The 25,692-nt window shown below is 36.4% G+C and overlaps 4 protein-coding genes and 1 long non-coding RNA gene across 5 annotated transcripts in view; 2 read left to right on the forward strand and 3 right to left on the reverse strand.

The window, feature by feature from the left end:
- LOC134754783 (uncharacterized) overlaps positions 1 to 1,850 on the forward strand; it is a 40,332-nt gene extending 38,482 nt beyond the window's left edge. Inside the window, exon 2 of the long non-coding RNA XR_010128977.1 lies at positions 1,743 to 1,850. This is a non-coding gene — a long non-coding RNA (uncharacterized LOC134754783). The remainder of the gene's footprint in view (positions 1 to 1,742) is intronic.
- Positions 1 to 25,692, reverse strand: part of LOC134754777 (protein ROP) — a 260,729-nt gene that overhangs the window by 1,329 nt on the left and 233,708 nt on the right. The window lies entirely within an intron of this gene.
- LOC134755127 (exosome complex component RRP4) lies at positions 1,950 to 4,364 on the reverse strand. Its single transcript, XM_063691606.1, has 5 exons — positions 4,142 to 4,364; positions 3,814 to 4,051; positions 2,996 to 3,130; positions 2,495 to 2,680; positions 1,950 to 2,303 (listed from the first exon to the last, which is right to left on the reverse strand). Exons 1-5 carry the CDS (start codon positions 4,264 to 4,266, stop codon positions 2,061 to 2,063), a joined length of 927 nt encoding a protein of 308 aa, XP_063547676.1. The 5' UTR covers positions 4,267 to 4,364; the 3' UTR covers positions 1,950 to 2,060.
- LOC134753696 (mediator of RNA polymerase II transcription subunit 18) lies at positions 5,051 to 11,823 on the forward strand. Its single transcript, XM_063689628.1, has 5 exons — positions 5,051 to 5,265; positions 5,424 to 5,555; positions 8,400 to 8,604; positions 8,717 to 8,829; positions 10,388 to 11,823. The coding sequence occupies exons 1-5, from the start codon at positions 5,170 to 5,172 to the stop codon at positions 10,505 to 10,507; spliced, it is 666 nt and encodes a 221-aa protein (XP_063545698.1). The 5' UTR covers positions 5,051 to 5,169; the 3' UTR covers positions 10,508 to 11,823.
- On the reverse strand, positions 13,250 to 17,850 carry LOC134754132 (uncharacterized). The gene is made up of 4 exons (XM_063690210.1): positions 17,782 to 17,850; positions 17,568 to 17,628; positions 14,984 to 15,102; positions 13,250 to 13,407 (listed from the first exon to the last, which is right to left on the reverse strand). Exons 1-4 carry the CDS (start codon positions 17,828 to 17,830, stop codon positions 13,268 to 13,270), a joined length of 369 nt encoding a protein of 122 aa, XP_063546280.1. The 5' UTR covers positions 17,831 to 17,850; the 3' UTR covers positions 13,250 to 13,267.

Consider the following 25,692-nt stretch of genomic DNA (forward strand, 5'->3'; position numbering starts at 1 on the left):
GGCTAAGTGAGTCCAGTGAGTATGAACTTTTGTCTCGGGCAACGCCGCTTAGCACTATTGTTAAGTTATTGTATTATAAATTTAAACTTGTGTCACTTGTTTTTCCCGAGTTATAAATATACAAATATTGCTAGCCTAAAAGGCTGTTAACATGCAAATCAACTGGGTTCTATGTATAATTTGGCTCTAGCCAAGTGAGGTTAGCGAAGCAGGGTCAAGATATTCTTGAAAATGAAGCAGGCTTGCTCATTGGTCACCTCTTGGTACAAAAAAAACCCGGCCAAGTGCGAGTCGGACTCGCGCACCGAGGGTTCCGTACATTACATAAATTTAACAATGTATTTTTTATGCGAAACGTGAGTGAAAGGTAAATTGCGGTTTACGATTTATGACGTATTAAAAAAACTACTTACCAGATCTCGTTCAAACCAAGTATCGGTAGTAAATTTCTCATCCTATACTTTTACAAAAACTAGAGTCAGTCGGAGTGCATGGCGATCTCCTGCGCTGGGTTACCTCGTATCTGCGGGACCGATCTCAGGCTGTAGCTGTTAAGGGTTTCTGTTCTAGTTTTGTCCCTGTCAGCTCCGGCGTCCCTCAAGGATCTCATTTGGGGCCCCTGTTCTTTAATGTTTTTATTAATGACGTTACTTCCCATCTAAAATCTTCAACCTGCCTTTTATACGCCGACGATAAAAAGATACTGAAACTTGTTAAGAGCATAAGTGATTGTCAAGCTTTACAGGAAGACTTAACCCGACTGCATATATATTGTCAATTAAATCATTTGCACTTAAATATAAATAAGTGTAACATAATAACGTTCAGTAGAAAAAAACAATTTATTAACTACGACTACCTTATAAACAACGTGTCATTATGTAGAGTTTCTACCATTAAAGATTTAGGTATTCATTTGGATAGCAAATTATTATTCAGCGACCACACCGACAACGTAATAAATAGAGCCTTTAGGTTACTTGGGTTCATCTTGAGAACTTGTAAAGAATTCAAAGAAGCTATCACCTTGCTGACACTCTTCAACTCGCTAGTCAGACCAATTCTGGAATATGGATCAACAGTATGGAACCCTAGCTATAAATGTTATATTCATAGTATTGAAAGAATTCAAAAGAAGCTCATCAAACATTTAAAATATAAAAAACCTTGTGTCAACTCAACCGCTTAACCTGAATAAACTGGTGTCTCTTGAAAGCCGGCGCACATTAAAAGATCAAATATTTTTGTATAAAGTATTAAGAAATTTAATTGACTCCCCTTATTTGTTAAGTAGACTTAGCTTTAAAACTCCCCGCTTGAACACACGGCGTAGCGATAAATTATTTTGTATTCCCTTTACTAAAAAGAAATACAAATCAAACTCCTTTCTGATAAGAGCTTGCAGATTTAATAATGATATTTTCTCAAAAATTGATATATTTAATGACTCCTTGTCTAAATTTAAACGTCAAGTACTTTTGGTTTTAAATAAACAAACGAATTAAATACACTGTAACTTCACTTAATTGCAAATGTAATGTATAAAAATAGTTTTGTCTTCATTAATTTAGCCCCTGTCCTAATTCGACCCTCGTTGTTAATCTTTAAGTTTAGTTATCCCGTATTTTGTTTTTCTTTAATGAGCTATTAAGTGGTGGCAACTGTCCTGGTATATGAATTATGTATAAGACACTAGTTATAAGAAACATGTACCGTTTGTGCCCAAATAAACATTAAAACAGAAGTCTCTCGCGCAAACTATTCAGTTTAGAAAAAAATTATATTAGAAACCTCAATATCATTTTTGAAGACCTATCCATAGATACCACACACGTAGGGGTTTGATGAAATTTTTTTTTTGAGTTTCAGTTCCAAGTATGGGGAGCCCCCAAAATTTATTGTTTTTATTTTTATTTTTATACATCTACTTACTAAAAGTACAGTTCAACAGTATAGTTCTTATAGTTTCAGAGAAAAGTGGCTGTGACATACGGACGGACAGACAGACAGACATGACGAATCTATAAGGGTTCCGTTTTTTGCCATTTGGCTACGGAACCCTAAAAAGGATTGAAATGAAAGATTTTGTACGAATCCATTAGATGTTTAATTCTATGCTGCGTGAGGAAGGCGACGTCCAGCATGGCCTCGGGCGCGAGGAAGTCTTTCACAGCATTATACTTGAGGCTCTCCTCGTACGCGAAGTTGATGCTGGTGTCGTCTAACATCACCTGCGACGCCACGAGTGATGCGATGCAGTTCTTCACACGCGCCATGGCTTCGCGGTCTGCCAGGCTTACGGGCTGGAACATAAAGTACACTTAAAAATTGCTCTTTTAAAGCATGCAACATAAGAGACAGGATCATTCTTCTTTTTAACTAGTCAAAGTTTGCAAATGTTTAATCAAGTATGAAGGAAAAGGTTCAAAATATGGATGTTGTGCATACAGCCCAGGAAGATGGGTACTGTAGTGATAATAATAAGTTGACCAACCTGTGTCTCATAGTTCTGTATTTCTTCCTTATTTTCCTCTGCCATAATGTCCTGCCGCTGGGGGCTAAGCCATATGTAGCCATTGTTGCCAATTATCATTGATATGCCACAGGGCAAATTGTGGAAATGGTTTTTCCTCCGCTTTATTAAAGATGGGAACACTTTTACCAGCATTCCTTGGGGCAACTGAAATGTTAACATTTACAACTATAACATTGAAATTGGTTTATATCAAAATAACACCAATGGTAACATAGCTTTCATTTTTAATCAGTAATCTGCAATAAATATGGTAGAGCTGCAACAGTAGTAGTAAAGAGTTAGTGGCAATGAATACCTAATTAGTACTATACTAAACTCATACAGTTGCTGCACGCGAATATGTAGTGTGCTCTCTGTCACGCCTACCTACAATGAGTAGGTGTGACAAAGAACACATTATCTATTTGCGTGCAGCAAGTGTTTGATTTTAGTATAGCCATTTAGTTAAAACAATCATACCTTTCCATATTTCAAGCTCCTAGTGTGCAATGACAAGGATCCATCATGGAAGACATTCTGCACTTCAGCACTGATTAGGTCCCCTTCTTGTAGATGCTTCCTCATCGTTTGCTCGTCTTCTGCAGACCTGCGGCGCTACACACACAACACAATGTAACGTACGGAACCAAAGTTAAGTCAAGCATTATTTTAATTATATCTTTATGTGACAATACAGGTAATAGTTATTTAAATAACAAAATATTTTAATTTATCAGGTTTTACCTCACTCACAACCATTAAAGAGTGAAATAAGGATGAAATGAAGGATAGGCCTTATAAACAACAGAATTTGAATTTAAACCTACTTTTATTATTACTACTCTATTCTTATTATTCTAGGAATGATATGAAAGAAATAAAAATAACTTACTTTACAATCTCATGTCCTGACCAATTAGGAAATCACTATTTTAAAAAATAAAATAAGATATTGTTTTTTGAAAGTAGGATTTTATCTATAGTTCATTTTCTTTAGCATTAGAAAAAAGGTAAACAATCTTGACATCTTTTTATTGAAAAACAGTTTTTTAAAAATTAGTTTATATAACTTATAAAAGCAAAAGAATGTAAAAGATGCTGTGACTTATTTTCAAACGTGATTTTTAATAAAAATACACGTCAAGATCGCTTATCTTCTCTCTAATGCTAAAAAAAACGAACTAAAGTCCGGGACACTATTTAACCCATATCTTATAAGGATTAGAAACAATCACATTAGCACTAGCAATCGGAAGTATAAGTTTATTATAGAATGCTGCAATAATTATAGAACTTACCAGTTCCCCACCAGGTAGATTTACGGCCGAAAGCTGCAATATCGAGTCCAAACGTGCATTGGTCTCCACCTTCCATCGCTTCTGTTGGACCTCGACGACCCTTCCGACCACTACATCGCCTATCTCGCCAACGTAGCGGCTGCGAAAAGGCTGGATGCAGATCAATTTGTTGACTTTTTGCATGACTCCAGCCACTGACGCCACGAGATTCTCGCCAACCGATGATGTTCCATGACCACTGAAAAGAACCACATATATTTATAAAACGCTATCGCATTTTTGTAATACCCTTGAATATGATACTGATTTTATTTATCAATGATCTTACCGCATAAAATCTTGCATGCCAGTTATAACCTCACCGGGCGTATAAAACCTGGGTAAATCTGTATTAGATGCTACACTATGATTAACCCTTTCGGATGCTAATCTGATAGAAACACGACCAGACATTTTAATGGCTATTAAATACTTAATTACAAAATAGTAAGTCGAATTAAATCACGAGAAATCACACAGGTAACGTAAGTAAACAATAAAGAAGATCCATCCGAATCCGACATGTCCGTCCGATGTCCGATATTATGACAGTTACCACAGCATAGACTGAGACTGATACTAAATGAAAATGTAACACAAGGTTGGCTAAACTGATTATACGTTGAATTTATTATACTCTAAAACTACGAGATTTATATATAGTTGGTCAAACCATATTGTCAGTAAATAAGAAAAAAATAAACTATAGCTGGTCAAGCAAATGTTGTCAGTAAATAAGAACAAAAAAATCTATACTCATCCCTTTCTTTTGGGTGCTTTGGGTGCTGTACTAATGCAACACAAAGATAGTATGATTCTCTGTCAGTTTGAAATGAGAGTCCTTTGACAAACTATATACTCATCCTTTTCTTTTGGGTGCTAGTACTAGTGTAAGACAAAGATAGTATGATTCTATGTTTGAAATAAGACAGTCCTTTGACAAACTATATGTATACTTGGTAAAGCAAATCTTGTCAGTAGAAAAAAGCACTAAATTCAAATTTTCTATGGGACGATATCAAACTTATAACTACTATACTATGTCAATGCTTCGCGCCTATATTTTTTAAATTTGCCGCCTTTTTCTACTGACAAGATTTGCTTGACGAACTATATAATATATACTAGGGATGTGTTTCATAAAAAAATCACCACGATAACACTGACAGTGACAGGTGCAGCAAATCAAATTAATCAAATAAGCATTAAGCTGCACGACTTGTGTCTAACTGTCTAGACTTGGTCTAGACTGTCTAAGTTTCGGGTTGTTTTGAGTTAAATAATGAAATTAACAGATTGATAACACAACCAATTACAATGTCTGCTGCAAACGCAGCGCCCATCACCGCTACGGACAGCCTTACCCAAGCGTTGAAGGCTAATATTATCCCTAACCAAGAATACTTATTACAGGTAAACTACGATTCATGGTATTTACACTGTTGAAGTTTATATGATGGGGTTTTTGTTGTAGACTAATCCTCTAACTGGTCCTCCGCGATACAGGTAAAACCTAGAACGGAGCCCCGAGATATTATTTTGAAAATAAAAGGTTTCTGTATGTGTGACAGGGTTCAGTATTGGACTCTGCCGTGGAGGTTTTGCTGCATCGGCTGCGTGGCCTATGCGACAATGTCGACGCCGGCCCTGAGACCTTTGACGACCAAGAAGTCTGCTTCAGTCTTCGAGACCCTAATCAACAGGTGCTATTTTCACTTTAGCCTTGGCAGTAAAATAACAGATTTGTTAGTACAATGTAAATTTTCTATTAAGTAGTGCCATTCTTAACACATTCACCACTGAGCTACGGTTGTACCCGATAACATGGGTTTCCCGGATATAGCAAAAATGCTTAATAGAGGCAAAACAACAACATGTTGTGATCAGCGCTTAATGGGTGGGAAAAGTACAGCCAACGGGCCGGTTCCGGCCCACGAAAGGACTTTATCTGGCCCGCCGCCAGTCCTTCAAAAGAATTATTATATGGCCAGTGAAATAATGAAAATGCATTTTAGCTGCAATTCTGGCCCTCTGAAAAAAAATTTGCTCACCACTGGGTTAAATTGAGGACATTTATCATACAAAATAGTGAATGTTCTGGCTGACCAATGCAGACACTATTATGCATGTTTTTCTTACAAAACAGAATTAGCCCATTGAAATCGTACTCAAGAAGCACCACCTACCACCTTACATGTTACCTTGCATGAAATTGGGCAGTTCTGTTTTTTTTTTTGTTCTATGTGATGGAGTGGTTATGGCAAATCCGAGTTTTGAACCTCGGAAACCCATTGCAGCCACCCACCACCCACACCAGATCATTGTCAAATTTTTGAAAAATCTAAATTTTCTGACTTTTTAGTTTCTGCCAATTTTTACCAACAAGGACTTATTTTACGGCAAATGTCACTATGAACACTTTAAAGAAGACTAAATTCTTAACAAGGCAATTCTTGAGAAGGCGATAAACCGAATAGTTTGTAAGATACAGTTGTTCAAAAAGTTTCCGAGATCGAAAACAGAATACAGTTGCTCAAAAAGTTTCCGAGATCCGAGAGGGTTTCCGAGGTCGAAAACTCGGATTTGCCATAACCAAAAACAGAAAAAAAACAGAACTGCCCGATTTCATGCAGGGCAAAATGTACCATTTCAATGGATCAAATGATCTGTAGGGTGGTCTCAAGTACTTTTCTATTGAATTGATACAATGGAAGAAAAATTAATCCTTTCTATTTAAACAAACTATTAATTTATTCTTAACAATAATTATATTGTGTCGAACATAGTTTCTTAATAATTAAAATTGTGTACAATGTACCTATTAAAAATTAAAATAAATATTGAAATTAAATATAGTATAGAATTACAAATTACAATTACAAATGTCAACATATTTACAAAATTATTAGAATAAAAATTCACGTACACATCCAATTTAACAATCACTTATTAGAAAATAATTACAAATGCCAAACTCAAGTCAAATGTCAGTCAACTCAAAAATAAATACATAAATTCCTGTTACAAAAATATAGAACATTAACAATTTAAATTAAATATATTAAAAAGGGTCACTCAGTTTATACACCGTATTAATAATTCATTTCAATATTGGAGACAAATGTCTTAGAAGAAAAAAACATTAATAGCCTTGCTCGTCTGATACAAAATCTGTTATAGAGTAATGGATTTTTTTAAAAGATACTGTTTGAGTCTTGCATTAAACAATTTGCTATTTAAAATAGATTTTAATTCGATTGGTAACTTGTTAAACAGAAAGACTGCCTGATAGCTAGCGGCATGTTTCATGATATTAAGACGCGGGACAAAGTTGCATTTCAGGTCCTTCCGTCTAGTCGACAGCCTGATTTCCCTGTCTGTAATGCTCTCATATTTATTTAAATGCATGATTAAATCTGTTAGAAGTACGAGGATATAAAGCGACGGCACAGTCAGGATATTAATTTTCTTAGTTGTTAAAAAGTGAAGAAGTTTGGGAACAAATTAAATTATTTTATTAAATATTTTGATTTGTGTTTTTTTTTTAAGTAGTCACACTACTATATATAAATTAAAAACTGTAATAGGGCTTCGTCACTTTTTCTTTAATATATGACATCTATTACAGTTTTTAATTTGTTAAAAAGTTTTAAATGTCTTTTAATTCAAGTCTTAATAAATTATATAAATTCTAAAACAAAGCACCATTATGATCTACATAACCAAAGTTAATACAGAAAAACTAATTATGTATAGTTTTCTTAGTTAGCATTTTGCTGATTTTATTAGCTATATCATAATAGCATGGCTTTTTAATGTTGATTGTGTTTTAAAATATGCTGATTTAAACTTACACAATTTTTACACATTATTAATTACGAAAACGTGAGTTAAATGGATATAATTAAGATTTTAAATTACCTCTGATGTTTTGAGGATGCCAATATGCCATAGACATTGACAGTGACCATACTATTAAGAGAGATTACAAAGCCTTTCCTAATGCAGAAGCATTTTGTCTGGTAAGTTTTGCTAGCCCTTTTTAGGCTTTAGTCTCTATTAAAAGTATTAAAGTATTTTATCTACACACATATCATAAACCCTCTATGATGCCTTCAAAATCCGTAAATAATGGCCAACATTAAATCCAAAAAGACAGCCGAAAGCGACTTTGTTTTATACTACGTAGTGATTATTTTGATGGTGTCTGAATGTTGCCCTATTAATGTGGGGTACATTCAGTACAATTTCGGGGGGTAGATTCGTACATTCAAGAGCTTCTACTAAAACTCAATTCATTCATTTATTATAAACGTTATCAACTTCTAACTCTTTTAGTTGGCAGCTGAACGTACGCAGAATGTTATAATAATTAATTGAGCAATCTATATTAAAAGACCAATTTTTGAAAAATCTAAGTAAATCTAAAAGGCCGAATGGTGCCTATCTTCCCCTATGTACTAAAATTTGTATGAGGGGGCTCAGAAGGCTATATAGTCATTATTAGTATTGACATCAATGCTTAAAATCCAATGCATAATTTGCAGACAGCCCCACTGATGTTACGCGTGCGCAAAGCCCTGGACGCGCGCGACATGCCATACCAGCTCCGTTACATTGGACAACCAGACCTGGGCGACAAGAATCGTCCCACTGTGGTGCGCTCCAGCCTCGACATTGCCTGCAATGGCATGCTTCTGGAGTTCCTCAGTGAGCTTGGCTGCAGGATCGAGTTTGAATATAGTGTTAAAGGTGGGTTCTACCCCTTAACACATTTAACGTATTGAACAATTAACGGATTTAAGCATTTTACAGACTTGATTTCTGTTTGATTTGTTTACATTTAAATGTTTTGTTTCTGCAGGGTACATGTTTCGGAAAGGAAGGATGAAGATAACAGTTGCAAAAGTATTCAAGATACCACAGAACTCTATGCCTCCCGAGCCCATTTCACAAAGCTATCTAGTTGAGCTGTCGGTAAGTGTTTGTTTATATTATATTACATAATTGTTGTTGTGCTACTTGTAATATTTATAGTATTTTGTCCAAAATCCAATTCAAGTTGGTATGGAAAGACGTCATTCGGCGCTAAAATACCTAATACAGTCCACACGCAGTCCTAGCAAAAATCTGTACCGATACGTACGGCGTCAACCGGGACCGAAGCCTAACCTGTACGGGTACCCTTAATAGTTTGACACTGACATATACGCTAGCGTGTGCGTAACTTACTATTGTATTCATCTCGTAGTCACATAAATATTAGTGTGAGAGAGATGTATATAAGTAGAACGTAAGTTACGCAGACGTTAGCGAATATGTCAGTTTGACACTGCTAAGGCAGTCGTGGTAAGGTTAGTGTTAAACGATTGATTTAGGTATAATATTTTCATTTCTCATTCTTTTAAGGTTGCTCATTGTGTATTTATGAAGCGGTCTAAAAGTGACACGTTTCTGCCCAAGGGAGTCTTACTTTCCAAGTTTTTTTTTTCTTTTTTTTACCATGTATGTAAGCAATGAAAACCGGGTTCTAAATGGATTTGTTGTAAAATTTCATATTATTAAATGATATTTAACTCCCGATTCCATAAATAATGATCCTTTTATTTAATATGTCAATTGAAAGTACCCTCAAAAAACGCATTATCCTGATTTGCAAGACCGAAGTGATCCCATAAGTGTTCCGTTTGTCAAAACAAAGTTTTGCACGGAACACTAAAAATAAGTACTTAAGTTTATACTCGCTCATGATTTGTAAAATACACATGTATTCTACTTTCCTCGTATTCGAAATGAAAAGAAGAGTAAATTTAAAAGTGGAAAAATTACTGCCTTGGTTGAGACTTGAACTCACGGCCTCTGGATCGATAATTTATTCTAAGCTTAATAGCATCGATCGCAGACGTTTCTGCTTGTTAAAAATTAATTTAGAATGGGTAGCACATCGTAACTGGTGAATTTCCAATGTGCACACACACACACGTACACATGTTATGCAAGCCATATCTAGTTTGTATAGAATGCTTTTTTACTCCCTTCTTTTTTTTGTGTTTCCACTTAGTTATTGCATGTTAATTGTACTTTTGTGGACATCTGTTATTGGCTATGTTTTCTGTTCACTATGATTTGTATTAATTTTTGTATTGCTGTTGATGCCCCAAAAAAAAAAAATTACTTGGAACTCCGGTGGCCGTTTAAGAAGTGTAACACTCTTACGGTAGATGTCGCTAGGGTCCCCTAGACCCATATAGTGGGAAGATTTGCTGACTATGGATGAGGTCTTGGTGGCTCAGTTGGCAGAGCGCTGGAGTATCGATCCAGAGGCCGTGAGTTCAAGTCTCACCCAAGGCAGTAATTTTTCCACTTTTAAATTTATTCTAAGCTTAATAGCATCGATCGCAGACGTTTCTGCTTGTTAAAAATTAATTTTGAAAAGAAGAGTGTTTAATTCACCCCGTGCGAGCGCCATAACACCTCGTCGAAAATGGGTGTCTTTCATCCCTTGTTTAACAATATCTACCAATGTCATTGGCAGGTGCTAGCCCCTCAAGGGCAGGACGCGATCGCGGAGGACATGCGCGCGTTCGCCGACCAGCTTCGGCCGCTGGTGCAACTCGACAAAATCGACTACAAGCGGCTCGGCCACATGACATAGCCCATGTTCCTGGCTTAGGCCGCGTCGACCGCCGCCGCCGCCGCCGCCGCGCCGGTCGACGCCGCCTCAGCCGCGCTCCGCTGGGAGGCTGCTCTTGATGCGATTGCGTCCGTTTTACTTCATTCGTATCGTTTCATGACTACATGTAGTCTTACACTGACCATATTTTAATTGTAATTTAATTCGTTTCCTTAGCCCCGCAACAGCTAGCGCTTGTACAGTAAATATTTGGTAAACAATCTTCTGGCAACGGATATTTATCTTAAAAAAATCTTTGTACCTCTTTAGTGCTAAGGTCATATGTATTTGAAGATTGTTTAGCAAATAAAACAAATAATTATAGATCAATTTATTCTATATCCCTTTTTTTGCAAATTAATAAAAAAAAGTGTGTTCTGAATTTATTGAAAAATTATCAAACAAATTGTAAAAGTACATAACTTTATAATGTAGCTTTATAAGCGAGCGTCCCATGGTTTTAATACCAGTACAAATTGCCTTTTAGTTGCTTTTATTTTGGTCGTTTTTAAAAACGAATTCTTTTTTTGTAATACCATTGATTCAAATGTTTGACAGCCATTTTATCGTGTATAGTGGGCCGCTAGAGGATAAGATCAGATACCTACATACATTGCTAAGAAAATGGATATAGGTACATATATCCGAATTATTAAAAGCTACCTAGTATACTTGGAACATGATACTTGTAAGTTATTATATTCGTCAGATGTAAAAGTAGCAACTGCTTTATACAGTTACATCGTGACAGATATATAGAACGCATACAATTTATTCATTATTCGTAAGAAGACATTTTAATACCTACATCTAAAGTAAGGGATAATTAAAATTGAATGATTTGATTAGTTTTAATTTAATTAAATGCCATATGTGATGTATTAATATCTGAAGGTGAAATAAGACTACTAACCAGTCACTATACGCCTGTTATTACTTAGGTACTTATACTTATTAGTTATGCCTTTAAAGACTATCTTTAGGAAATATGCCTGCACTGTGGTGCGGTGATTTTTATACTAGAAGTTAAAATGGTAGTCAAGGTAATGAGACCCTATATATAATTTCTGAAATTCATAAATAATAGATATGGGCCATTTACCTATGGGCATACCCAAAGTTAAGCCCCATTTAGACGGTTCAAGAACTTGCATGCAATATTTATATAAGTTCTTGAAGGCTTGAGTCATTCTCGGATATCAAGTGCCACAGTTTTGCACATAGACATAGAAATTTAGCCGAAGCTCGCAAAAATATTGCTAATAATTAACATAAATTGATTCAGTAATACATAATGATGGAATTAGATATGCGAGCCGCGCCGGCTAGCCGCCGCCATGAAGAGGTGGCGCGCCGCCGCCGCCGCCGGCCTTTTCGAAATTCGCGCCGCGACAGCATTATCAAGCTCACCCGCGATTGGCCAGCGCAAAAAAATTTAAAAGCCGTACGGTACCGTTTACCAGATTTAGAAAAAGAAGCCGATTCCCAAGTGCAATACTTTCGTTTACTTGAAAAGCCAGCGCGCACTTTCGAAGATGATAAAAATGACCCTATTTCTGATGAAGAACAGGAACAGGATTTATTTACCCAAAACGATGGACAGCATCGGGTTGGCGGGTTGGATAATCCAATCCAATTAAACTTGGATCACGTTCCAAGTATTAAATTAGCAACACCAACACGTTGGCATAGCGTACTTGAAATGCTCAAGAGCATGATCCACTGCTGCAATCGCAGAAAGCTTGCACCTTGAATGTGGCATTGGTTTTCAAGTCCGAAATAAAGGATGTGTTGAATTCTATCCCAGAAGACGAAACCTTTATCATAATGCTGTCCTTGAAAAGCAATATGATGAAGCAAGTTGACAAGAGGTTCCCTACAACAAAAGCAACCATAGCAACAGCTCTGCTAGACTACGGGTTCATGGGACTGACGGAGATAGATGTGTATCTTGAAAAGCATAATATGACTCGTGCATCATTTCTGGCTGGGTATTTTAAGGATATTGTGGAAACCAGTGACAGCGAGACTACTCAAGCAGTAGTTCCTAGCACTAGTACTGTCCCTGTCCGTAAAACAAAGGACACAAGCTCTTCTCAGCTGTTGTTAAAGTTAGCCAAGAAGCATTGCTCTTACAACAGTATTGGCTTTCAAAACGAAGATGCAATTGATTAAGAAACGTGGAAATATCTAGCAGCTGACGGTCCCACTGAACTTGATGATGTCGACCTGCTATCTTTTTGAAAATAAAAAAGAACAACCTCTTTTCCGTTGCTGTCAACTTTGGCTAAAGCGATGCTTTGTGTCCCTGCCACAAGCTCACCGAGAGAGCGGGTATTTTCTGTTGCGGGACTAGTGCTCACGGCAAAAAGATCACGCCTGATGCCACAGCGTGTCAATAAAATTATATTTATCCACGATAATTATCGTGTGTGCAAAGACTGCTGCAGTGTGTGCAGACGCAGACGACTAAATAATTTAAAAACGTATAATTGATTCATGTATTCTTTTATTTTTACAACAATGATCAATCGTTAAGTCATCAACATCATTCGAATATTCTTTATCATAGTCAGATTGTCTAAACTGTTAGTATGGCTTGATTTCAGCCTAAAAGTTAGATTAGGGTAGAAATCAAAAACGAGCCGCCGGCTAGACGCCGCCGCCGCGAAAATTTTGCCGGCGCGCCGCCGCCGACTGTTTCGCACCCGGCTCGCATGTCTAGATGGAATAAAGGATTTATTAAGCGAAGTCCGGGTTTTTCTTGGCGCCGATGACCATGATGTGATCTTCGTCGTAGTCCTGGTCCTCATACTTTAATCCGTGCACGTACGCAAAGTTACCGAAGTACAGGCACGCCCCGTAATTGGTTTGCTCGAAATCTACAAGCATACAGGCCACGATTTCATATTATTTTTCGACAGTTCGAGCGATTTATTTTCTGCAACTACTACTTATAGTGTTACTTACTATTAAAAATCAATATTTTCGGTTCGTCGGTTGCCGGTGTCATAAGTATATGACCATGGCCATTTAAATAAGTTGAATCGGGTTGTATACTTCATCGTATGACGATAATATAGGCAAAACATAAAAACAATATTTTAATTAGGCTACATGGGGTTAAAACCTAACCTATGGTTCTATTCACATGTGATAGCCTGATAACACCGCCATAATATTATCGTTTTGCTCTTGCAATTCCAAATTTTTAATTAAAAAAAAAATATTTTTCAGAAATAACGACCGTAACGTATGGTTTCCGTATGGACACTATGGATGATTGGTTGCCAATACCACCAATCCGTGTTGTGCTAATTTATGGATGTTGGGGGTTGGGGGCTTCGTTTTTAGGGTTCCGTACTTCAAAAGGAAAAAACGGAACCCTTATAGGATCACTCGTGCGTCTGTCCGTCTGTCACAGCCTATTTTCTTCGAAACTACTGGACCAATTAAGTTGAAATTTGGTACACATATGTAACTTTGTGACCCAACGACGGACATGTAACGTAAACAAATTAATTTTAGACATGGGGGCCACTTTTGGGGGGTAAATGAGAAAATTAAAAAATTCAAAGTTTATCGTGTTACATATCAAATGAAAGAGCTCATTGTGAGAATCTCAAATATATATTTTTTATAATTTTAGGATAAACAATTTAGAAGTTATTCAAGAAAATAGGTAAAAAATTACCATTCCCCCCCCCCCCCCTTTATCTCCGAAACTACTGGGTCTAAAATTTTGAAAAAATACACAAAATAGATCTTTACCTATAGATTACAGGAAAACCTATTAGAAATTGCAGTCAAGCGTGAGGCGGACTTAATTACTTAGTTTTTGATCCGACCCCTACGGGTTTTTTAAAGACATTTCACTCACGTTTCACATAAGAAATACATTCTTTAAATTATGTAATGTACGGAACCCTTGAACGCGAGTCCGACTCGCACTTGGCCGGGTTTTTAATATTGGAAAGAACTTCGCAGAAGTGAGTTTGTGGTTCCAAAGCGGGCACTTTAAGTGTAAAATTTAGATGTTAATTAATAAGTATTGACATGCATCACATTAGATACATTCCATTATTATTAACAAATAAAGAGTTTGATAAAAACTGCACGCTTACTTTTGTGGAGTTCTTTCTAATGCTAAAAAAACGAAGTATAAAAAAATAAATATATCGGTAATTAAAGTAGATTATCTAGTTCCTTTTGGGCCCCTGACACAAGGAATATTTCCCACTAGTGGGACCATTACACTAAAAATTCGGTTTGTTAATTTACAACCCACTACATCTACTGCCTTTATTTATGGCATAGTTTTTCGGAGGCTATAACCTCTATGTAGTTAGTAACTGGCAATATTTAGTGCAGTAGGATCGTTGGTATCTCGCGGCCCCACCAGTGAGGAAGTAATAGTGTGTGTATTCACGGGCCCAGAAGGCTTCAGATGCTACCAACCAGTAGCGTGGATACAGTTGTACAGATCCATTACGCAGTGATTGTCAAATATGTATGTTAAATTAGTTGTAAAGTCGAATGCGCAGATTTTCCGGTAGTACGTAGGACAGATGCCGCACCTGTAAAAGAATCGTGGCGTAGTTCAAGTAGTAGCCCTCTTATTCATAAACGTCTACTAAAGTTGACAAGCCGTTAATAATCGTTTGTCCCTTTCCGACGTATCGGTATGATGGAAAGGGACCAACGATTATTAGCGGTTTGTCAACTTTAGTAGACGTTTATGAATAAGGGGGTTAGACGTTAGCTTTAGAGCGTTTTCACATTGTCCGATCCGATATCGGATGACTTAGACATATGAGAGATATGACAGAAAGTTTTCCTTTTCTGCATTTTTTCCACTAGTGGGGAAAGTAATTTGACCTTGGATGGAGCGTGTTTAAATAGCTTTTGACTGATAACAAAACGTAAAACGCTCATAATAATGGTTCGTTCGATATTAATTATCATAAATAAATGGTTTGAGAATGTAATAAAAAATACCAAATTTAGCTTTATTTAATGATTTTAAGTCTTAAAATTAAAATTCCATAAGAAACATTTGCTTTTTTTTATAATGATGTTGAATATAATGGGGTTGGCAACTGTCAAAGGTTTGCAGAGATGGCGGCATCATAGCTTGCCCCTTTTTCTATGAGATTTGGCTTAAAGGGCTGGCATCCAGGGCATTAAAAAAACAAAAATTTGACACAATTCTAGGGATTGACAGGGCAAGCTATGCTGGCGCTCTGCTAATTATTTCGACCGGCCAACAATTCTGAACGCACAAGTTGAGTCGATGCGATTTCAAAACGCATCGTCAGAAATGTCAACTTCAAAACTTTTACTTTAACCTTTTCGACGCCGTGCCAAACACAAAAGCTGTCACTCAGACGCCACGTCACCAAAGTGTCAAAACTGAAATTGAACTTTATGCACATGCACGTAGGTCTATGTTGCTCTGTGGTCTGTGACGGATTAATCTGTCTTTGGCGTTGGACCTGCGGTGCCGATATATCCGTCATTGGCGTCCAAAAGGTTAAAAAAAATCTCAACGACTCAGACTCACGTAAAAATACACAACATCCAGAGTTTTCTGTTATAATATCGTAAAAAAATGAGTGATTCTAGTGATGTAGAAGATCTAACGCCTGTGGATGTTGCACTTTCTTCGCTATAGTGAGGTGAAAAGTTTTGTGTTACACAGGGGTGCAAATGTATTTTACTTCTCGTGTGTTGTTTGTACGTATGTAATAAATTGTTATTGTCCACACTCGCGGGTAAAATACAACTTTGCACCCTTGTATAACAAATAACTATTTCCCCTCACTAGCTCGGAAAGCCGTCTTTTATCCTTTAAAACTAGCGGGGAAAATCGCATTTTTTTCCACTAGTGGGGAAAGTAATTTGACCTTCGATGGAGCGTGTTTAAATAGCTTTTGACAGACAACAAAACGTAAAAATAAGCTCATAATAATAGTTCGTTCGATATTAATTATCATAAATAAATGGTTTGAGAATTTACTAAAAAATACCAAAGGGTCTAGCAGGCTAAGCGAACAAGAAGTGCCCCCTACCACGGATTTGGTCATTCTTTCAGGTGGTGTACTGGCAGGACCTAAGAACACTCTACGCTTAATATCAGTCCTCGATCTTCTTTTGTTTTCCTGAATTTGAATTTGAATCCTTTCGCTTGCTCGTGTTTGAATTCCACACTCGCGGGTAAAATACAACTTTGCACCCTTGTATAACAATAGTACATTTCGATGCTAGTGCGGAAAGTATGTCATCACTTCACGAGTACCGAGATATCTAGACTCGGGACGAGTGAAGAATGACATATCCGCACGTGTATCGAACGACGTTTTTTAATACAGTTGCGAAAAAATAAGAAAAGCAACAAGTATTAAGGAATGGAATTCGAAACTTTTTATATTATTAATTCTGTGACATCATTGACATTGACATTATGAAGAGGTGTTTCTCTAGCTTTTATTCGACTAGAATAGATTTTGTTATTATTATCGAACCCACTTCAATGAGTTTTTTTTTCAAGTGCATGTTCTATAAGACAGAAACAATTGTAAATATTAAAACATTGTACTATTATTACCTAAATATCGTTATTTACGATTATTTGTGTATCGTATATTTATAAAAACAATATCGAATGTTGCCTTTGGAAACTTAAAAAATTCTTGCAGTAAGAAAATACGCCTCTTCTTTGACAGGCGTTCCATTCAGACAACTTATTAAGAACGGTTTTTCAACATTAAAAAATAAACGTGTTATAATACTTATAATGATGAAGAGGTAAGTAATTAAATATGCATATTTTTCGTATTCTTACATTAACAGTAGGTTTTTATGTTGATCACGACGTTTAAAAGAAACTAATATAAACACTCATCAATAAGTAGTCATGAATTGGAACAAGTATAAATTTAAAAAAATTGGAAAAGTAAAAAGCACTAGTTCGCGAAAACCAACTTTCCGCATTGATAATAGATCAGGAGTAAACGTACGTACGTACGTACGTAGTACTGACCTGTGTCCATCCGGTGCCGGATTTTTTCTGTATTTTAGTTGACCAAGGACATTATAATAGCCTGAAATAGGTTTAGTTATTAGGTAATTTAGTTTTCTGAAACCAAACTTAAGCATACAATATGGCTACCAAGTACCAATTGCAAAATCAGCATTTGTGTCTCAAAGTTTTGGCTTATTTAAACTTGTAACAAGTAAACAAAACAATGATATACCAAGTAAACACCCAAAAACTGCACAATGTAATAACCAAGCGGGCAACATGGCTGCTATATAGGAATAAAAGAGTAGGTTATCATATCACTTAATTAAAATTATTTTACTGCTAGTGCAATTTTTAATTCATTCGTTAGACTTAATTTGAAAATCAGTGTTGTGTATCTTTTTTAATTGATTTTTATATCGTCTTTTGCCTGGTCACAAGGTTGAACGTCAGATATTGAAATATGTGTGTGTAGGCCAATGCGCACAAAATAGTAGGTACTTAAAGTCCAAACTACTTGGCTTAGTAATACCTATGTTATAGAGGTAAAGCATTCTTATAAGCGGAATCTTAAACAAACCAAAATGACGTTTATTCCTGATCTATTATCAACTACACTACACAATCCATTTTCCAGATACAGAGAACTTTTAATACTTACTTTAAAAAAGGCTAGGTATTCAAAAATTTGGTTCTATTTGGTTATATGTAAGCATTTTTTATTATTGTATATACTATACATATAAGCGGCGACGAAATATAAGTAAAAGCCATGGTTTCAACCTAACGGGAAGGTGATAATTTACACTACCCGTGGCTTCAGTGTATGTTGAGAGAGGATTTTACTACGAACCTTAATTGTATTGATCATATATAACAGTCATGTAAAGAATTGTGTCGTGTAATTGTCGGCTCGGCTTCTTGGCGATCCTATCGCGGATCAGCGACCCGTGATAATTATAATGAGGTATTATTTATTTATATTTACCTATACGTTACATGTGCCCCGTAACCCCAAGGTATGATAATGCCGACCAGACGTCCGAAGTCCTTTAATAGCCGTTTAAGCCGATATTACACTGTCCGATTTGTTATTTATTAAGTGTGAAGTAGGTAAACGCGGTGGTAAAAACTTTGTAAATTAAAACTAAAAAAAAAACCAAGTGCGAGTCGGACTCGCGTTCCAAGGGTTCCGTACATTACACAATTTAAACAATATATTTTTTATGTGAAACGTGAGTGGTAGGTATGCTTGGTTTGTGAGTGTAAAAAAGTAAGTTAAGTAATTAAGTCCGACTCACGCTTGACTGCACATTTCTAATAGGTTTTCCTGTGATCTATTTAAAGGTAAAGATCTATTTTGTATAATTTTTTTCTCAAAATTTTAGACCCCAGTAGATTTGGGGGTGGTCATTTTTTCCTGTTTTCTTGAATAACTTCTAAACTGTTTATCCTAAAACTATAAAAAAAATGTATTTAAGATTCTCACAATGAGCTCTTTCATGTGATATTACGTAACACGATATAGTTTGAAAAAACTTTATTTTTTAAATTTTTCATTTAGCCCCCAAAAGTAGCCCCCAAGTTTAAAATTCATTTGTTTACGTTACATGTCCGTCTTTGGGTCATAAACTTACATATGTGTACCAAATTTCAACTTAATTGGTCCAGTTATTTCGGAGAAAATAAAGTAAAAAAAAATTAAAAGAAAAAAAAATGTTTTTTATAATGAAGTATAAGGACATGATGCAAATTAAAAATATGCATTTTGTAGTCTATTTTATTATTGTCAAATATAATTTTGTTTGGTTCATCTAACTTGTACAGTTTACAAAATATGACACTTTCAATGATACGCTGATTATTTTACATTATCCTGAATAACTCGAAAACAAAAGAAGATCGAGGATTGATATTAAGCGTAGAGTGTTCTTAGGTCCTGCCAGTACACCACCTGAAAGAATGACCAAATCCGTCGTAGGGGGCACTTCTTGTTCGCTTAGCCTGCTAGACCCTTTGGTATTTTATAGTAAATTCTCAAACCATTTATTTATGATAATTAATATCGAACGAACTATTATTATGAGCTTTTTACGTTTTGTTATCTGTCAAAAGCTATTTAAACACGCTCCATCGAAGGTCAAATTACTTTCCCCACTAGTGGAAAAAATGCGATTTTACCCGCTTGTTTTAAAGGATAAAATACGGCTTTCCGAGCTTGTGAGGGGGAAACACATTATTTACTTTAAGGATACAGTTGTAAATGTGGGTAGGTACCTAGTAGGATGAGTACTGAGACTTGAGAGAGAAAATAGGGATAGTGTAATTGTGGCGCTTTTTCCATCACGACTCGAGCATCTAGCCGACCATACTGAATATAATGACATAATTATACATACTTATGTTCAATGTGACCCCTGTTTCATGTTGAGTTAAAGTGTATTGTTAATTAACATAGTCAAACCTACTATGACAAGCGCCTCTGTTCTGCTAAAAAGGCGTATGACCGATGTTATGATGAGCACCCATAAGATCTTTTTGTATTTTTATTATTGCTCCTATCCCGTTGGCGTTGCTTGGAAGAGTTAAGCAGTATCCGCATGCAATTATCAAAATCGATTACGTTCAGTCATAATGAAGCAACAGGTCACTTATAAATAGTGTTTAAACAGAAAATGCAGAAGTCAAGTTAATTAATGCATTAGTCATGCGATGACTCATTTTGATAGTTAAGTATGGTCGAGTTCCGCGTCGCTACTAGCCTGAAAAGTTTGCGTTATGTCTATTTTTGTATGGGATTTAAAACAGAGCGCTAAGCGGGTCGTTTTGGAAACTCAAAATTCCATAAAGTCATCGTCAATAGAACTTGCAAATAATGTAAACAAATATGACAGATTTTGTTAGCGTTTGACACATAACCTAACATTTTTACAAAGGTTATTTTCCCTGAAATTTTAATAATTAACATTTAATTTAACAAAAAATTATATAAATAATATGTTTGAGTATATAGACTGTTGATAAGGTCATGATTGTCCTTTTAAAGAGTGAGATTACGAAGTAATGAAGGTAAAATGGTTTGTTTACATTGTTTGCAAGTTCTATTGACTACGACTTTACAAAATTACGCAAACGCGTATGTTAACATCACGCTATCGAATGAAATTTACACTAGGAGTACTGATAATCGTGGAAAGTATCAATTGACATAAGAAAGCGTAATTTGAAAATGTCTTAGTATGGATTGTCTTAGCTTAGACTTAGTCGTGCATTTTATTTATTTGCACGAAGTTAGAACATTAATTGACAGATAATATAATAAGAAATAAAGTAGGTAGGTACTCAGTGTCAAATACTCTGTAGCAGTAAAAGTGGCCAAATGGTTCGGTAAAGCCCGACCAGAAATATATGATCATTTGTCAAGAGGGCGCTGTTATTCTCATGTATAGAGTGACAGTTCAGTATAGTATGAAAAAATTAGTTCCAGTGATATTCCGCAACATGGCGCGTGATCATATATTCCTGGTCAGGCTTTACACCATATTAAATATATGGTGTACCGAACTATTTGACTACTTTGGTTGCTAATACAAAGTATTTGACGCTGAGTGTACTTATCGGCTTATGATTTTATATTATTTTAAGTGTGTTCTACAACATTAAATTTAAAGTAAGCTAAAACTGAAGACATGCGCTTACAGTCAGACTACCACATAGAGAGAGAGAACTGCAGACAGAGAAGTTAGTCGGCCCTAAACAAGCCTAATATAAAGAAAGCTATTACGCCGATTACAATAAGTAAGTACAAACTTATTCGCCTTGGCACCGACTATTTTATCTTAACCTTTTTGAAGTTGTTAGGGTTCCATAAAAACGGGTAAAAACGGGACCCTATTACTAAGACTCCGCTGTCTGTCTGTCTGTCCGTCTGTCACCAAGCTGTATCTCATGAACCGTGATAGCTAGACAGTTGAAATTTTCACATATGATGTATTTCTGTTGCCGCTATAACAAGAAATACTAAAAACAGAATAAAATAAATATTTAAGTGGGGCTCCCGTACAACAAACGTGATTTTTTTTGCGTAATGGGACGGAACCCTTAGTGCGCGAGTCCGACTCGTACTTGGCCGGTTTTTTTTTATTGATTTATTTTTAAACTTGCTGCATTCCTAAGATACAAAACATAGCTACCAAACAGTTGTAATTTCTATCCCCTACCTACATTAAAAAAAAAAAACAAGTAATGCCAAGAAATTGACTTGTCAAATAGGTAGGAAGTCACAAGTGTTGGAGTGTTGTGGAAATGCGATGCGTGGGCACGGGCAGGCGCGCGGCGCAAACCTGCTTGGCTGGGCTTGTCTAATGATCTGGTTTCCAGCGGTGGTGGGGCGCCGCCGTCCGACCAGACTTGGCGGCGCTACCTACCCGCCACTCGCCGCTCGACAGTTCAATCTTTTTCTAATATCTAATAACTGGAGATTAAATCGATCTTATCTCATTATTGCATTAAAAAGGAACGACAGGTACACAACGATACGTAGGTACCTCAAAAACGATCTACTTTTTAGCTTTTTACCTCTCAATGCGGTATTGAATAATTTGTACTTATTTAATGACAAACCTACCCACATATGACGAGTCTTAGTTTGCATTATCGGTGAAATAACTTTAGGTACTTTGATTTCCTGGCCATTCCACTACACCTTACTATACATAGATAATATGTGTAATTGTGTACTGTATTTACGTACATGAAGTGGAATGGAGCGCTGGTGGCCTAGCGGTAAGAGCGTGCGACTTGCAATCCAGAGGTCGCGGGTTCAAACCACGGCTCGTATCGTACCAATGAGTTTTTCGGAACTTATGTACGTAATATTATTTGATATTTACCAGTTGCTTTTCGGTGAAGGATAACATTGTGAGGAAACCGGACTAATCCCAACAAGGCCTAGTTTCCCCTCTGGGTTGGAAGGTCAGATGGCAGTCGCTTTCGTAAAAACTAGTGCCTACGCCAATTCTTGGGATTAGTTGCCAAGCTGACCCCAGGTTCCCATGAGCCGTGGCAAAATGCCGGGACAACGCGAGGAAGATGATGACATGAAGTGGAATGGAATCTAGTAAAAATATAACATCCAATCAGTGGGTAATTTTTATGAAAAAGGTGAATTTCTTAATCTAATACTACTAAAATATACATAAGCTTAATTGTTTTAACCCTAACCAATATTTTTCTATAAGAATGAAACGAAAATTTTAGTGATATTTGGTGATATGCACGGCATGGATTATTTTTTGTTGTGATTTTCGATGTCTTAGCCTAGGCTGTTTATAAAAAAAAATATTTATTACTATACGAGTAATTATGTATTGTATATTATTTCCAAGTAGGTATCGTAATCCGAACAAAGCAGAGGGTAGGTTGCTACAGTTGCTAGCATGTGTGATGCTTCTCGCATGGTTACTCTAAAGTTTAGAGTAACTATTTAAACTATTACCAACACAACAATGGAGGTACTTGCAGGCCTCAACCCAAGTGAACGGCTCTGAACAACCGTCTTTTTAACTCCCGCTTATTCCTACCACTTGCTAACTCAAGTGTTGACATTACCCATCACCCCGATATATTATAACATTCAGGTATTTTAAGAATATTGCCAAGTAAAATCATATTTGCTTACACTTTTAATACAATTACCTACTAAAAAATCATGACACGTAATAATTTGAAGCATTGAATTATACCCTTGTTCTAAATAATATTAATAAGCCCGCAGGGCAGCTTGTGGCGAGCTGATGGGGAGTAACGACCCCACGGACCCGGGTGCTCCAGAGAGTCGGTCAGGGTCTCCGTCTCCGGCGTGTCTTCGTCGGTCGGAGTCATAGACCTAGCATTACATAGATGAGCAATACGCGTGCGCCCGTGAGGGACAGAACATACGCAATGCGATGGTCGAGTAGATTGGTAGCCCACACACTAAATTTAAGGTGGGGAATAAAAAAAATGTGACTGTGACAAGGACAAACAATAGCTAACAGCGCTTTCTCTGCTACTCCTACTGAAAGATACATAAGACTATCCCGTTCGGTCATTTCCCCCCACCCCTCATGCCCGATCCAGTTATACGAGATTCATGGTCGGAGTGGAACCCCAAGGAGACCCGCAGGACTTGCGCGGGACTCTCAGCTCTGTCCAGAGGGGAGTTGTCAGAGCTATATGCTCCAGGGGTGGAAGTGTTAAAATGACCACTCCTGTTGCCTCATAACAAAGAATTTTGTTCAAATGAAGGCGCATCATCAAAATATCTAAGACCTGGTCAAAGAATTAACATTTTACAAGAGATGGAATAACTTTTATCGGCTCTTCTTTTTTTGTAGATTAGTACGAATATATTCTCCTATGCGAACTAAAATTTATAATTACTTATTGACTAACAACTAACAACGCGTTCATTGAGAAAAAAAAGTGTCTGACGCCTAATATGACGGCAAATATATATCTTGCCGTTACGTTACCCACTAAAGGTAGGGCTTGCAATATCGGATGGTTTCCAATTCCGGAACTGATTTTCGATATTGGGTTTCAATTAGAGCTAACTTATATGTATATATTCCAAACATCGAACTATTGAATATTATTAAACTATTAAGTAGTTATTAAGGTCTGAGTCATTGAGGTACGATACGAGTTACAATATTATGTGGTAGGGCATTTGTAACCCGATCTGCGGCCTTCACCGCTCCGCTGCACTGGCCGCGTGTCTGTGCATTCAGTAAGCCCTTAAGAATGCCCCTTACTCATTATGCCCTTAATTGCTAAGACAGCTCTTTGAGAAAACGTTACTAAGATTATTATTATGGCCAGCCAGGTGTTCACGTGTGTGATGTTGACATTCTGGAAACAATAGGTGTTCAAACAACATAACAAAAAACGCATACCGTGCATCGTTACAAGCGAATCAGTAGGTCAGACAGTGGTCAGACATCTACAATGTAGATTCTATATCTCTGATACATTGATAATTGTTACCATGTTACCTAAAGAATGTAAAGATTAAAACAATTTTTATTACCTGGGGAGCAAAGGTTTGGGTGTGTAAAACAATGTAAGTAGGTACATGATACAGCAACTGTTCATAGTATGTCATGTGTAGTGTAAGAATTATTTTAGGCCAAGCAATAAGAATAAGAAGGTATAGAGGGAAGCGCTTAGAACACTATTTTTGACTCCGTAACTTTGTTTGGACTAGTTAAAGTTAGGTGAACATATCAAAAGTCCCCGGACGTAGCCCGTAGCAGGGTTCGAAACCGGTAGTGAAATACCGGTTAATATCGTTCCTAAACCGTTATTTTATTTCGTTCATTAATAAACCGGTTAATTGATGGAACGCGAACTATAAAATTTAGTTCTCTCTTCTTACCGGTTAGTTAAGAGAACGATTTTTTTTGTTTTCTAGGAACGATATAATAATGGTTAATCTCAGCCGTCTCCAATATTACATTACCCGCTCTACTCGATCTCGAATTCTCGATGTTGACTTGACAGTGCTGTTGCTTGCTGACTGAATTGCTTTTACAACTATATGTTAAATTAGTACGTCCACATTTTTTTGATAATCTGAGTCTGAAAGGATAATACTTAACTAACGCTCTGATTTGATATAGCGTTCACTCCTCACTCACTTACTTTAGTATTACCAATGAGGATATAATAAGATAGAGCGGTACTGTAATAGTAAATTTTGTAACCACTGTAAATTCACTGCCATCTATCGACATACTTTAAAACTAAAAATGAAGATTTATAAAAATACTTTAAAATGTATTTAAATATGGATAAATTATTTTTTTATTTGCATTAATTATTCTTATATGATTTTGACCCATGTTCTTTCACTGGTATGCGTTAAAATTATAAATAACAAACGAAACAGTCAACGCCCTCTATACGAGAGTAGGCCAAAACTAGTGGTGCCATCTGATCGAGAATCAAATTTTCGTGATTTTCGAGGCACGTTTTTCCTTAGACTGTATCCATCTATTACGGAGTTATATCTATCTTTGGTATTACAGAGTATTAAATCAATTAAATGAAAGGCAACGGCGTTCATGCATGACTGATTTAGATATTCTGTATGTGACGG

Source organism: Cydia strobilella, chromosome Z (assembly GCF_947568885.1).
Source record: "Cydia strobilella chromosome Z, ilCydStro3.1, whole genome shotgun sequence".
In the NCBI taxonomy this organism is placed as follows: Eukaryota; Metazoa; Arthropoda; class Insecta; order Lepidoptera; family Tortricidae; genus Cydia; species Cydia strobilella.

What these genes read in the sequence shown, in the direction of transcription:
- LOC134754132 (XM_063690210.1), bottom strand. Translation starts at nt 17,830, where the DNA reads ATGTTGCCCGCTTGGTTATTACATTGTGCAGTTTTTGGGTGTTTACTT. An exon ending in AGTTTTTGGGTGTTTACTTG is followed by an intron (nt 17,629 to 17,781) that starts GTATATCATTGT and finishes AACCTATTTCAG; the next exon opens with GCTATTATAATGTCCTTGGT. An exon ending in CCGGCACCGGATGGACACAG is followed by an intron (nt 15,103 to 17,567) that starts GTCAGTACTACG and finishes ATTCTTTTACAG; the next exon opens with GTGCGGCATCTGTCCTACGT.
- LOC134753696 (XM_063689628.1), top strand. Translation starts at nt 5,170, where the DNA reads ATGTCTGCTGCAAACGCAGCGCCCATCACCGCTACGGACAGCCTTACC. An exon ending in ACCAAGAATACTTATTACAG is followed by an intron (nt 5,266 to 5,423) that starts GTAAACTACGAT and finishes TATGTGTGACAG; the next exon opens with GGTTCAGTATTGGACTCTGC. An exon ending in TTCGAGACCCTAATCAACAG is followed by an intron (nt 5,556 to 8,399) that starts GTGCTATTTTCA and finishes CATAATTTGCAG; the next exon opens with ACAGCCCCACTGATGTTACG.
- LOC134755127 (XM_063691606.1), bottom strand. Translation starts at nt 4,266, where the DNA reads ATGTCTGGTCGTGTTTCTATCAGATTAGCATCCGAAAGGGTTAATCAT. An exon ending in GGCATGCAAGATTTTATGCG is followed by an intron (nt 4,052 to 4,141) that starts GTAAGATCATTG and finishes GGTTCTTTTCAG; the next exon opens with TGGTCATGGAACATCATCGG. An exon ending in TACAGAACTATGAGACACAG is followed by an intron (nt 2,304 to 2,494) that starts GTTGGTCAACTT and finishes TTTATGTTCCAG; the next exon opens with CCCGTAAGCCTGGCAGACCG.